This window comes from Drosophila novamexicana, unplaced genomic scaffold (assembly GCF_003285875.2).
Source record: "Drosophila novamexicana strain 15010-1031.04,08,12 unplaced genomic scaffold, DnovRS2.1 tig00000009-arrow-pilon, whole genome shotgun sequence".
Lineage (NCBI taxonomy): Eukaryota > Metazoa > Arthropoda > Insecta > Diptera > Drosophilidae > Drosophila > Drosophila novamexicana.
The window spans coordinates 2,760,711-2,772,698 of NW_020824766.1; the positions used below are offsets into that span (position 1 = coordinate 2,760,711).

Sequence of the window (11,988 nt, forward strand, 5' to 3'; positions counted from 1 at the left end):
GTTTTTGTAATTAAATGTTTGTGTTTTGTTTGGTTTTCTTCACATCTTTCGTTTTTATTTATTTTTATTTTATTTTTTATTTAATTTTTTTTTTTTGAAATCTTTATTGGATGCTTGTAACGACGGGCAGTAGATCCATAAAATTATAATCGTAAAATGTTAAAAGTTTAACTATGTGCTTAGTGTCTAATGAAAAATGTATACATAGACGAATATGTATTGTATTTCTGCTTATTTTTCGCTTTCGCTTTTGGTTTTGTTATTATTTTTTTTTGTTTGTTTTTACTTTTACTTTTACTTTTGTTTCATGCAAAAATTTGTCAAGCAGAGAAAAGTATGATTTGAGTGGGGGGGAGGGAGCTCTTTCGGATTTGGGGGCGGGACATTGTTAGTTATGCTATGCGCTTTGCAACTATTTATAAATTTAATTTAAATTGAATTACACGTTAAAGTTATCGGATTTTGTTGCATTCTATCAAATCGCAGCTATACTTTTCCATTTACGCTATGCCCAAGAAGCCCAAGTTTTGGACTCTTGCTTTGATTTACGCTTGCTACAAAACTTCTGATTATTATTTTGTTTTTGTTTTGTTTTCTACGGTCGATAGTAAAATGTATATATAAATATATATACATATATATTTATATAGTTATATGTACTTTTAAGAATTACATTATAATAGGACATAAGTCTAATGGGAGGGCTTGCTAAGGAGCTGGACACATGCGACACATGTGCACCTGGTTGGAACAGGGAATTCGTTTATCTGATTGGGATAATGGGTAGTGGAGGGGGGGGGGGGGGGGGCCTTGCATAATCATATATTTAATTAGTAGTAAAATTTGTATGTACAATTCGTTACGTTGCTTAGGACTGATCATCGATCAATAACATGACCTGTTGCGTTGTCGTTTGTGGATTCCTTGCGCACTCCACCTGATGAGCATTCCAATCCTTGCGCTGGCAAAATTCCGAACAATACGGCGTCTTTCGACACAGCGAGCACTCGGCCAGCGCCTCCCGATTGCAGTTGGCGCACTGCAAATAATACCAATGAGAACAAAATTTAGTTTTTGTCATATTTAAAATGGTAACCAAATATGTGCTCTTACTTTCTTTGCCGATATGATCTCGTTGCCGTGTAATGAGCCCGATATATTCGGATCATCGATGTCTGTATGGACCTGGACACGCATCGCTGATACCGCCGCATCGCGTTCCTTTTGCAGAACCTCGATGCGTCGCTCGTAGTTCTGCTTCATGTCGTTGAGCAGGCGTTTAAAATCGTTAGTTGCCTTCACCATGGTGCAGTAAACGTGCTCGATGTTCTTCATCGATTGACTGCTATCCAGCACGGCAATGGAGCCCGTATCGTTGATGTTAACCACAAACGTTTCGCGCTCGTACGGATTGCCCATTTGCGTTTGGTCAACCAGCTCGGTGGAGGTGTCTAAACTGTCATTGAGCGCCGCCCACGGTTCATCCTTGGACGTAATGTTGTCTTCGGCTAAAAACATGTTATTATCGTCGACAACACTTGTTGCGGTTGCTTGCGTTGGGTCCACGTTATTGTTGTTGTTGTTGTTGATGCTGCTACCGCTTGTGTTGTTGTTGTTAGTGTTGCTATTATTGTTGTTATTATTATTGTTGCTATGTGTATTGCGTTTGCGTTTGGGCCCAGGTTCCACATCGAGATCGGTTTGATTTCGCTTTCGTCGCTTATACGGCGTGAATAGACGCACAGGACCGGAAGCTGTAAGACAAGTTTTGCCGGTATTAATATAATTGTTTGCCGTGTGCTGGCACAGATAAGAAAACCGTCCCAAAAAAATGATGTTAATGTGCTCGGGCATCAACTCTTATATTTGGATCTATTTATCTGTATCAAATTGGCCACTTTCGTGAACTCGGTTTAAATTCCGATTTAAGCTAGTCGGAGTTGATACAAACTCTTATTTCTGAAAATTCCTTTTTGTATGCCTATGCCTTTATATGGGTATTTTCCAAGTCCCACAAATGAGTTATAATTTCTCAATAATAAGAATTATGAATTGCCTCAATTCTTGTTCGAAACTAGTTGAAAAGTTCCTTAGATGATTCTGATTTGAAACCCCTTTTCTTGCCAAACATATTAGAAAGTTAATGGCCTTAGTTTTGGGTAAAATTAAGAATTTTAGAATAAGAAAGCTTCTCAGCTTAGAAATTGTTCAGTACAAGATAGTTGCTGATGGCATTTGATATTTATTTTGGACTATGTTTGTTGGAAATAACCGAGTGGGTTTGTTTTCTGTTTTGTTTTGTTTTGTTTGATAGTATGCATCTCTCACCTGACTCACCTGCTTCGTCGTCACAGCAGACTGTGCAACTGCAGTTGGTTGCGTGCGGCGTAAGCGTGCCCTCATCGATGAGGGACTGCAGCGATTTGCCACCATATTTGATAGAGCGTTTCCAATCCTTGCTGGAGCCGCGACCGCACACGTGCTCAAATTCGCTGGGCGTATGCCATTTGTCTTTATATTTGACACAACGCCCTCGGCCACCGGAGCCCAGTTTGCTGCGATACAGTTCGGCGGAGGTGGTTTTACAGCGTATCTGGAAGACCTCCATGTGCTGTGTACTGGATGTTGTTTCCGCCCAGCCAGTGGAGCCAGTTGTGTTGCCGCCACCACCGCCGCCGCCAGCAGCATGCTCGAGTGTCCCGATGCTGTCATGGCTATTATTGCTACCAGAGCCATCGTGATTCAGTCCAATGGTGTTTGTGGCGGTGGTGTTTGTATTGCCCGCGCCGCTATTGACGCTCGTCTGTGTCTGCTGCTGTTGCTGCTGCTGCTGCTGTATTACAATCGTTTTGAGGTCGCTGCCCATGCTGACCGTGCTGCTGGACAGGTAGCCATTGTTGTCGACGCACAGCATCGGCTTGAAGTGCGGCAGCTGATCGGGCGTAATCACATTAAAGGCCGTGCCAGTTATCATTGAGCCGATGGGCAGTGATACGGGCACTGATACAACGCCGCCACCGCCATTTGCACCGCCGCCGCCGCCGCCGCCGCCGACACCGCCGCTGCCGCTGTTGTCGTTTGAGGAGGATGTGACCATGCGAACTTTCGTATCCAACTGCATTACCATAGCGCACATTACAGAGTCACAGAGTTACGGCGTTCCGTTGCGTACCGTTGTCGTTTGTTTGTTTGTTTGATTTTCCGTCACACGAACATTTACGACAATTGTTAGTTGTAATTTATTTTGTATTTTAATTTACGTTTGTATTTTATTATTAATTTTACATGGAAGAAATCAAAGAAAATTTCGTTTGTGTAAGTAAACAACACAGCATGGAAAAATGAAAATCGGTATACACAACAATTTGCGCCACACACAAATTCTGACGTTCTTGGAGTTGGCTGGGATGGTGGTGGTGGTGTTGGTGATGGTGGTGGCGGGCTCTTGCTCTGGCTCTGAGACTCTAACTGTCACTGTGGGCTGTGTAGGGCGCAAGCACCGCGCGCATTTTTGTTGCGCCGCCTCCGCCTCCCCTTTTCACCAGGCCAACAGCATGCCGCCGCCGCCCCCCCTTCCGTTCATACACCACTTGTTCTATAGAGAGGCACACATACATACACATGCACATCCCCACTCAAACACACACGTACACGTACACGTACACATACACATACACAAGTAGGCAGCGCGTTCTACAACTGCGCGTTGGCTGCGCGGGCATCCAACGAAAACGAATGAACGAACAGACGAAGGAACCAACTGGCGAACGAACCAACGAACCACCCTTGCCGCCAACGCCAGTCAGAGTAAGTTTTTGTGTGTTGATTTACCTGATGATGATGGTGATTCTCTAATGTGACCTCTTCTTTCACAACATCGCGCACGTCGTCGTTTAATGCGGCCAAATCTTTCACTTCACGTATTCTGCTCAAATGCAGTTCAGTTGAGGAATCCTGTTCCATTCTGCACCGCAACAACACGACAAAACAAATTCACTTCTTCTTCTTCTGCTTCTATTGGTTTCCTTTTTCTGTTTGTTGGATATGAATGTGAAGTTGTTCATCGAATTGTTGCAATTGCAATTGGGCTACGACTACGACGTCTGTTGTCGTTACTGTTGCTGTTGTTCCTGTTGTTGTTGTTGCTGCTGTTTTGGTTATTGTTGCGTTTACAATTGATTTGCGCGCACACCATTCACACTGAACTTGTGTTGTGCACGTTGCCTTTGGCTATTTACAGTTATTTTATATGTTGCAATTTACATTTTTACATTTCTTAAAAGTTGATATCCGCAGCGATATAAGAAACACAACGATGTATCGATATAATCGATATATTATTTTTACCGCATTCGATTTATATTCGATGTGCGCATTTATTTAGTATATCGAACAAATACATAAACAACATTTATTTTACATTACATGTACTGAAATCAAAGAAATTATTATCCATGCAGATACTATCTGCCGGTTGTCAATTAGATATTTTTTTATATTTTTGAAATCGACTAACTGGGCATGCGCATTGTATTATTTATTAATCGAATAGCTTAGGTTGACTGCGACCTTGCAGCTACTACAGTGTCACTAAAAAATACTTGTTATAATCGATTCATGCTCATGTTCTCTATAGTTCCTTTACGACGAACTGTGATCCGATTCGAATTCTGGAAAAATAATTTAGCGTAATTAATATACTAAACATATACTATATCCTAAAATAAAGAAGAGTATTTATATTGAGAATATATTTATAGATGTTACAATTGGAACAAAAACATTAATGTTTAGTTTGTGCATGTGTTGCTTTAGGATCTGAATCAAATCGCGACAAAAGCGGTATAAAATATCGAACTAGTCAATTACTTTGTTCGCTCATTTAGTTCAGTCCGTCGGTCTATCGAACTGAAAGCAGTTCGATAAGACTCTGATAATAATAACAAAAATGGTAAATTTGATGTTAAAAACTAAATTAATGGATATCAATTTAGTTGACATTGTTTTTCGTAGGCTGATGTTGACGTTTTTATAAGCAACTACACCCTTGTGGATCCAGAAATTTACCAACTATGGATCGAAGGATTTTCTTGTATGTCGTTCATACATGCTTTTATTTTTGTTAAAAGTGTTTTTTGAAACCTTCTTTCCAAAGCCAGCGAAGCTGTCTGCTACTTGAAACAGAAAGGATTTGGTCATTCAATGGGTGCGCCAATCGACTTGATTGCATCCGATGTTCTGGACCATTATCGAACCTATTCACTGATTGAAACTTATTTGCATGCGCCCACAAAACTGATGGAACAGTCCTGTTTCCAACTGGAGCATCACACGCGAGACCTAATCATTGAGAAATACTATTCGATCGATGATGTTGTGGCACGCGAGATCTTGGGAAAGAAGCTGAGCTCACGTTATCGCAAGGATCTGGACGAGGTGGGCGAAAAAACGTGTGTTAAGCTCAAGTCCTGTCGGTACGTTATATGTGATTGCATGGATGGATTCTATAATATTATTCACATATTTCTCTCCGAGCAGACGACAATTTGACAATGTGAAACGCATTTTCCGGGCTGTTGAGGAGCTGCCCGGCACCTTGACCAACAATATTATGCAGCATTTCTTCATATCGAACGAACTGGCCAAGTAAACACCAATTATATTTGTCAAGCATTTATTCCACTTCCAACGTTTATTTCAGGAAATATGCTTGCATCGTATTTCTGGCCTGCCTGCGCTTTGAAACGTCCAAGAAGAAATTGCAATATTTGAGCTTTAGCGATTTGCTCACTTGTTCACACGCCATCATGATTTACTGGACCTACACTTACCAGGTAACCATTGCGTCCAAAATAATGAAAGCCTAATAAGTTTGTCATCTTATTAGCACACTGGACCCGAGTACTATGACACGGAGATGGACAAGGAATTTCTGTTGGACTTACGTGAACTGCGCTGTTTGCTGGACAAGGAAAAGGAAATTAAACAGTGTGTGCTCCTAATATGATATTTACTTACCTTTTTTTGCTAACTGATTTGTATGGTTTGCAGTCTTGTCTGCTTGCGGCTAAAGCCTGTTCTTCTGGAGCGAGTCTTTCACGAATTGGATGGCAATTTCCGTTCTTACTGGCGTGCGCTTATCACCATTGCGTGTAATCTGCATCGAAATCGTGAGCTGCGTGATCTATTTGTGGATCTTTGCGAGAGACTGGTAGATCCTTGGCGTCAAAACGGCTGGAATCGCGAGCAGGTTAACAAATTTCTGTCTTCAATAACACAGAGCGTTCTGGATTTGGAAATATCCAGGTGAGTGGAACTTGTTTTATATGAGTTTTCGTCAAACTAAAGCATTTGTTCTACAGGGACCAAGAGACGCGTTGTCTTTGGGATCGTTATATGCAGGTTATAACTATATGTTTGGACAAAATGTATCATATATAAAAAAAATGTGTTTTGTTGTTTATTTTTTAGTATTATATATAAAAAGAAAATATTTGTAACAAATAAAATAAAAAATTCATAAATTGTGAGCTTTGCATTGCAAATGCAACGAGCTTTCAATGCAGCGACGCTGCGCGTTGCCAGACAGGCAGAAAAGCTTAAGACGGAGCAAAAGCTTGCATTTGGCAAACTGCAGATAGTTCTCAATTGTCGTGTTCGTGCTGCGTTTGGGTTCTGTTGATGGTTCTTACAACTGTTTGTAAACAACAACAATATCTAAATAATATTGCCGTAAATTGAGGCCAACGCGTTTGCGAAGTTTTTGCAGGCAAAACAATGCAAGATATGTAAGTTCTATTGCTTGCGCATTGCAAATTATACATTTCCTACGTATTTATAAGTGTGTGTGTGTGTGTGTGTGATTCCCTGTCTGTCACACACATATTCACGCACACGCACACACATTCAAATTCAGTAAGTGTATGTGTGTTCTTGGAACGGGGGATGTAAGTAGCCGGAGCAACAGTTGCCTCATTATTTTCGGCTTAATGGGGTGGATTTTTCTTTTGATTTATTGCTGGTTTCGACAGGTATTTGTATAGTTGCTTTTATTGCTGATGTTTAATAAGGTTTGATACCTGAGAGTACAACAATAACAAAAATTAATTCCATCCCACAGTGAAAACCGGAGTGAGCTGGAAGATGAGCCATTTGATGACGAAAAATCGATGCGCACAGATGAAAATCGCAAGTATGAAATCGCTAACTATATGGACAACTATATATATTAACATAACAGTTTTTGTTTGCAGGCAAAATCACAGTGAAATTGAGAAAAGGCGTCGCGATAAGATGAACACCTACATCAACGAACTGTCCTCCATGATCCCAATGTGCTATGCGATGCAGCGCAAGCTGGACAAACTGACAGTCTTACGTATGGCTGTGCAGCATTTGCGGGGTATACGCGGCGGCCTACATCCCTATAACGGGGCTAGTTATAGGCCAAGTTTTCTGTCCGAGCAGGAGCTTAAGATGATCATACTGCAAGCCTCGGAGGGATTTCTATTCGTTGTCGGTTGTGATCGCGGACGCATTCTCTATGTGTCGGAGTCTGTAACGAGCGTCTTGAATTGCACTCCGGGCGATCTGCTGGGCCAGAGCTGGTTCGATGTGCTGCATCCCAAGGACATAAGCAAGGTCAAGGAGCAGCTGTCCTCACTGGAGCAGTGTCCCAGGGAGCGACTTATCGATGCCAAAAGTGAATATACCCAATAAACTGCTTGCCATTATTCTAATCACTTTCACGCAGCCATGTTGCCCGTGAAGACGGATGTGCCGCAGAGCTTGTGCCGCCTTTGTCCGGGCGGGCGTCGTTCCTTTTTCTGTCGCATGAAACTGCGTGCCGCAAACGATCAAATTAAGGAGGAGTCGGACACATCTTCGAGTTCACGCAGCTCCTCAAAACGCAAATCGAAACTGAGCATGGACCACAAATATCAGGTAATACAGTGCACTGGCTATCTGAAATCGTGGATGCCGATCAAGGACGAGGAGCAGGATGGCGACAGTGATGATCAAACAACGAATCTCGCCTGCCTCGTGGCCATCGGACGCATCCCAACCAACGTGCTCAAGACAACTATGCCAACCTCGTTGGAGCACAATCCGAATATCCGGCATGTGCTCTTCATATCGCGCCACTCTGCGGAGGGCAAATTCCTATTTATTGATCAACGGTAGGTCATAGCAATTGCAATATATCCACATTTTACACATGTATTTGGTTTTTAGTGCCACGCTGGTGATTGGCTATCTGCCCCAAGAAATACTGGGCACCAGCTTTTACGAGTATTTCCACAACGAGGACATTTCCGCTCTGGTCGAATCCCATAAAATGGTTATGCAACTGCACGAGAATGTCACCACGCAGGTTTATCGCTTTCGCTGCAAGGACAATGGCTACGTGCAGCTCCAGAGCGAATGGCGCGCCTTCAAGAATCCCTGGACAAATGACATTGACTACATTATTGCCAAGAACTCCGTATTCCTCTAGAAAATAGTCAGGCAAAGAAAACCTTTTCAAATGAAATCGATTCCAATATACCCTTCGTTCTGAAGAGCTTCTTAATTTAATTCCGGCTTCAGGTTTTAAACAATAAATATGACGTTTTTATATTGTATCGATTTATTTATAAATGTTTAAATTTATATTTAAATGAAGTATCCAAAGTTGTTCCTGATCAGACGTTCCTATAGATTAATTGATATTTCTAAATTCCATATTTTGCATGCATTATAAAGAATACTTTAATTTTCAATTGATTATCAATTTTGTAGACTTTGAACAACCGCTTTAAGTAATTGCTAAGAGAGCGTTATTCAGAGGCTCTCTTTATATAAGAGAGCGCTTATATTGAATAACTGTAGTTATCTAATAGTTCTTGCTGTGTGTTTGCCTTTATCAGCACTTTGTACGATCAATGGGCCCACATTCACACGCAGCCGGCGCCAGTTAATGAGTGTGTGTTTGTGCGTCGCCTTGTGGCTTTTGCACGTCTCTCTCTCGACGCTCTCTCGGCTCGCGTGCGCTTATCCAATTGGTTTTAGTTTTAGTTGGCATCGAGCGTGCGAGGTGTGCGGACGCGTGATAATTGTGTGTATCGTGTATTTTTCCAAGTGCCTGCAATTAGTTTACAGATATTGTCAAGATGAGTGTCGTCATATTTCTGGTTACGATTCTAATTGGATTTCTGATATATTCGCTATTGAACTCAATAAGACGTCCACGCAATTTTCCACCAGGTGAGTCAAATGGAATTCACTTGAAAGATTCGCACAGCTCTATGGATATCAGTATCAAATTTCTATATTTCAAACGGAAGTTCATTCATTCAATAAATTTTGTTGATTAACTGTCATAAAGGAAGTACTCGAGCTTAGAGAACATGCAAGGCAAGCTTTTAATCTTGTGTAGAACTTGGCTTTCTATGGGATTGCATTTCACCCGATTGTAGCTCTAATTACCTGGCTTCAAATTTGTTTATGCATATCTGTCATACAAATCCATTTGTCAATGGCATCGATACACTCGACCTGCCTCACCTGCTCCCTGTCCAGCTAGTCCAGAGCATTCGCATTGACCAACTGGAAATGGACAGCCCACGGCGACCAGCTATGGTGGCGACGACGACGGCGACGGCGACACGCGTCTGGCATTTCAAATGGGTTTCATTGATAAAATTGTCACACAACCAGATGATTGACACCTCAACCCAACATTTTGAGCAGGTGTCTTGACATCAGACTGATTTACATATGCATTTTCCAAGCCTAAATCTTATGCAACAAACGAGAATTAATTAATTATATTTGGACTGATTATTTAGTTGTATATTAAGTGGATACTTTTACGTATTACTTATTATTTATACTGAATTAATATCCCTATAAACTTATTATATGTATTTAAAGACGACAAATTAAATATATATTAATAGTTCTATGTTTGATAAGTTATGAGCCACACCATAAAGATTGAGATTTGGTTGTCGATTTTGCTTTTTAAACAGATTGCCAAACTTTCGGTAGTGCCAAATAGTTCGAGCGATAAGATTAAATGAATAATCTTTCGTTAAACTATTGCTTAAGGGATTTTTATTGCCCCTTTTTCTGAGTAAAGCAAAGCGCAAGACTCTAAATATAAGTATAGTTCGCATCTTTATCTCTAGGAGAGCACAAGACTGTAAATAAGACAAAAGGCACATTCATTTTAAGAATTAGTAATTAATTAAGAGCCTTACTTTACTTTTAGGTCCTGGCTTCTTGCCTTGGCTGGGCAATACGTTGCAGTTCCGCAGAGAGGCGCGTGCCGTTGGCGGTCAGCACATATTATTTGAACAGTGGGCGAAGCGCTATCAGAGCCAGCTGCTGGGATTGAAGCTGGGCCAGGAGTATGTGGTGGTGGCGCTGGGCCATGAACTGGTGCGTGAGGTGCAGCTGCAGGAGGTGTTTGAGGGCAGGCCGGATAACTTCTTTTTGCGCCTGCGCACCATGGGCACACGCAAGGGCATCACGTGCACGGATGGACAACTGTGGTACGAGCATCGTAACTTTGCCATGAAACAAATGCGTCAGGTGGGCTACGGCCGCAGCCAAATGGAGCAGCAAATCGAGCACGAGGCCGAGGAGCTGCTGCAGCAACTTAGTCGCACAGAAGCAGCGCCCATAGAGCCCGTCAATTGGTTGGCCCAGAGCGTGCTCAATGTGCTCTGGTGCCTAATTGCGGGCGAGAGAATAACCAGCAATGAAGATGGTACACTGCGCCGGCTGCTGGAGCTGATGAATCAACGGTCCAAGTTATTCGACATATGCGGTGGACTGCTGGCTCAGTTTCCATGGCTGCGTCATGTGGCACCCGATCGCACGGGCTATAATCTTATTCGACAGCTGAATGCAGAGCTCCACGGCTTCTTTATGGAAACCATCGGAGAGCACAGGCGTCGCCTGGAAGACTGCCAGACACGTGGAGAGCAGCTGCCCGAGAACGATCTCATCTTCGCCTATCTGCAGGAGATGAACAGTCAGCGACAGGACACCAATAGCTTCAACGAGACACAGCTGGTGATGACAATACTGGACTTCTTTATTGCGGGCTCGCAGACGACCAGCAATACAATCAACTTGGCCTTAATGGTGTTGGCCATGCGCAAGGATGTGCAGGCACAGCTGCATGCTGAGGTGTCCGCCAATGTGCAGACTGTTGGCGCAGAGACAGATGCATTTCCTCATCTCAGTCGGCGTGAGTCCTTCCACTACATGGACGCGTTCATCATGGAGGTGCAACGCTTCTTTCACATAACTCCCATAACGGGCCCGCGTCGCGCGCTCTGGCCCACCAAATTGGGCGGCTTTGATATACCCAAGAATGCCACAATACTGATTAGCTTGCGGTCAGTGCACTTGGACGAGCAACATTGGAGCGAGCCACACGAGTTTCGGCCGGAGCGTTTCATCGATGCAGCCGGAAAGTGCTGCAAGGACGAATACTTTATGCCCTTCGGTCTGGGACGGCGCCGTTGTCTTGGCGATGCGTTGGCGCGCGCCTGTATCTTTTCGTTTCTTGTACGGATCGTGCAGCACTTTAGCATTGTCCTACCAGAGGGTGAAACGCCGTCGCTGATCCTGCAACCGGGCATCACACTAACGCCCAAACCGTACAAAGTGCGGTTTGTGAAACGCAGCTGAATTCGTCCAGCTGGAAAATGACATCAATACATTATATGCATAATTTAAATTGAATTATATTCTTAATAAGATTTGTAAAAACTGGATTAAAAAAATAATGGTTGAATATTTTTCCGTTATGTTAACCAAATACAGTTTGATTCAAAGTTATTGCCCAATCGAAGTAGCCGCTGGATTGTCTAGTATCGCTGTTATCGATAAGTCGTAGATCGACCTGCCACCACAGCGTATCGATCAGCCATTTTTAAATGTGTTTAACTGTTAGTGTTGCCAATGAACATAATTTGTTTTACGATCTAT

The 11,988-nt window shown here is 42.6% G+C and overlaps 4 protein-coding genes across 6 annotated transcripts; 3 read left to right on the top strand and 1 right to left on the bottom strand.

Annotated features, from left to right (window-relative positions):
• Positions 1–794: 794 nt before the first annotated feature.
• Positions 795–4,283, bottom strand: LOC115767792 (deformed epidermal autoregulatory factor 1). 2 transcript variants are annotated; one of them, XM_030712134.1, is made up of 4 exons: positions 3,832–4,283; positions 2,338–3,115; positions 1,114–1,754; positions 795–1,039 (listed from the first exon to the last, which is right to left on the bottom strand). In XM_030712134.1, the coding sequence occupies exons 1-4, from the start codon at positions 3,961–3,963 to the stop codon at positions 869–871; spliced, it is 1,722 nt and encodes a 573-aa protein (XP_030567994.1). In that variant the 5' UTR covers positions 3,964–4,283; the 3' UTR covers positions 795–868. The 2 variants fall into 2 exon arrangements, with proteins under 2 accessions (XP_030567994.1, XP_030567987.1); XM_030712127.1 differs by having other exon boundaries at positions 2,329–3,115.
• Positions 4,284–4,874: 591 nt separating this feature from the next.
• On the top strand, positions 4,875–6,476 carry LOC115767810 (acidic fibroblast growth factor intracellular-binding protein). Its single transcript, XM_030712146.1, has 8 exons — positions 4,875–4,951; positions 5,014–5,092; positions 5,156–5,474; positions 5,539–5,646; positions 5,702–5,834; positions 5,888–5,988; positions 6,052–6,306; positions 6,363–6,476. The coding sequence occupies exons 1-8, from the start codon at positions 4,949–4,951 to the stop codon at positions 6,439–6,441; spliced, it is 1,077 nt and encodes a 358-aa protein (XP_030568006.1). The 5' UTR covers positions 4,875–4,948; the 3' UTR covers positions 6,442–6,476.
• Positions 6,477–6,655: 179 nt separating this feature from the next.
• LOC115769265 (protein cycle) lies at positions 6,656–8,611 on the top strand. 2 transcript variants are annotated; one of them, XM_030713978.1, is made up of 5 exons: positions 6,656–6,788; positions 7,121–7,192; positions 7,254–7,702; positions 7,754–8,180; positions 8,236–8,611. In XM_030713978.1, exons 1-5 carry the CDS (start codon positions 6,778–6,780, stop codon positions 8,495–8,497), a joined length of 1,221 nt encoding a protein of 406 aa, XP_030569838.1. In that variant the 5' UTR covers positions 6,656–6,777; the 3' UTR covers positions 8,498–8,611. The 2 variants fall into 2 exon arrangements, with proteins under 2 accessions (XP_030569838.1, XP_030569845.1); XM_030713985.1 differs by lacking the exon at positions 6,656–6,788 and adding an exon at positions 6,945–7,031.
• Positions 8,612–8,719: 108 nt separating this feature from the next.
• LOC115769234 (probable cytochrome P450 305a1) lies at positions 8,720–11,776 on the top strand. Its single transcript, XM_030713951.1, has 2 exons — positions 8,720–9,246; positions 10,256–11,776. The coding sequence occupies exons 1-2, from the start codon at positions 9,153–9,155 to the stop codon at positions 11,686–11,688; spliced, it is 1,527 nt and encodes a 508-aa protein (XP_030569811.1). The 5' UTR covers positions 8,720–9,152; the 3' UTR covers positions 11,689–11,776.
• Positions 11,777–11,988: the final 212 nt, after the last annotated feature.

Excerpts from the sequence above, each read along its gene's own strand:
- LOC115769265 (XM_030713978.1), top strand. Across the intron at positions 7,193-7,253 it reads CGCACAGATGAAAATCGCAA|GCAAAATCACAGTGAAATTG; the intron begins GTATGAAATCGC and ends TTTTGTTTGCAG. Across the intron at positions 8,181-8,235 it reads TTCCTATTTATTGATCAACG|TGCCACGCTGGTGATTGGCT; the intron begins GTAGGTCATAGC and ends TTTGGTTTTTAG.
- LOC115767792 (XM_030712127.1), bottom strand. The coding sequence starts at position 3,963 with ATGGAACAGGATTCCTCAACTGAACTGCATTTGAGCAGAATACGTGAA. Across the intron at positions 3,116-3,831 it reads AGAATCACCATCATCATCAG|TTGGATACGAAAGTTCGCAT; the intron begins GTAAATCAACAC and ends ATGGTAATGCAG. Across the intron at positions 1,040-1,113 it reads AGATCATATCGGCAAAGAAA|TGCGCCAACTGCAATCGGGA; the intron begins GTAAGAGCACAT and ends TATTATTTGCAG.
- LOC115769234 (XM_030713951.1), top strand. The coding sequence starts at position 9,153 with ATGAGTGTCGTCATATTTCTGGTTACGATTCTAATTGGATTTCTGATA. Across the intron at positions 9,247-10,255 it reads TCCACGCAATTTTCCACCAG|GTCCTGGCTTCTTGCCTTGG; the intron begins GTGAGTCAAATG and ends CTTTACTTTTAG.
- LOC115767810 (XM_030712146.1), top strand. Across the intron at positions 5,835-5,887 it reads ACTGGACCTACACTTACCAG|CACACTGGACCCGAGTACTA; the intron begins GTAACCATTGCG and ends TCATCTTATTAG. Across the intron at positions 5,989-6,051 it reads AAGGAAAAGGAAATTAAACA|TCTTGTCTGCTTGCGGCTAA; the intron begins GTGTGTGCTCCT and ends TATGGTTTGCAG.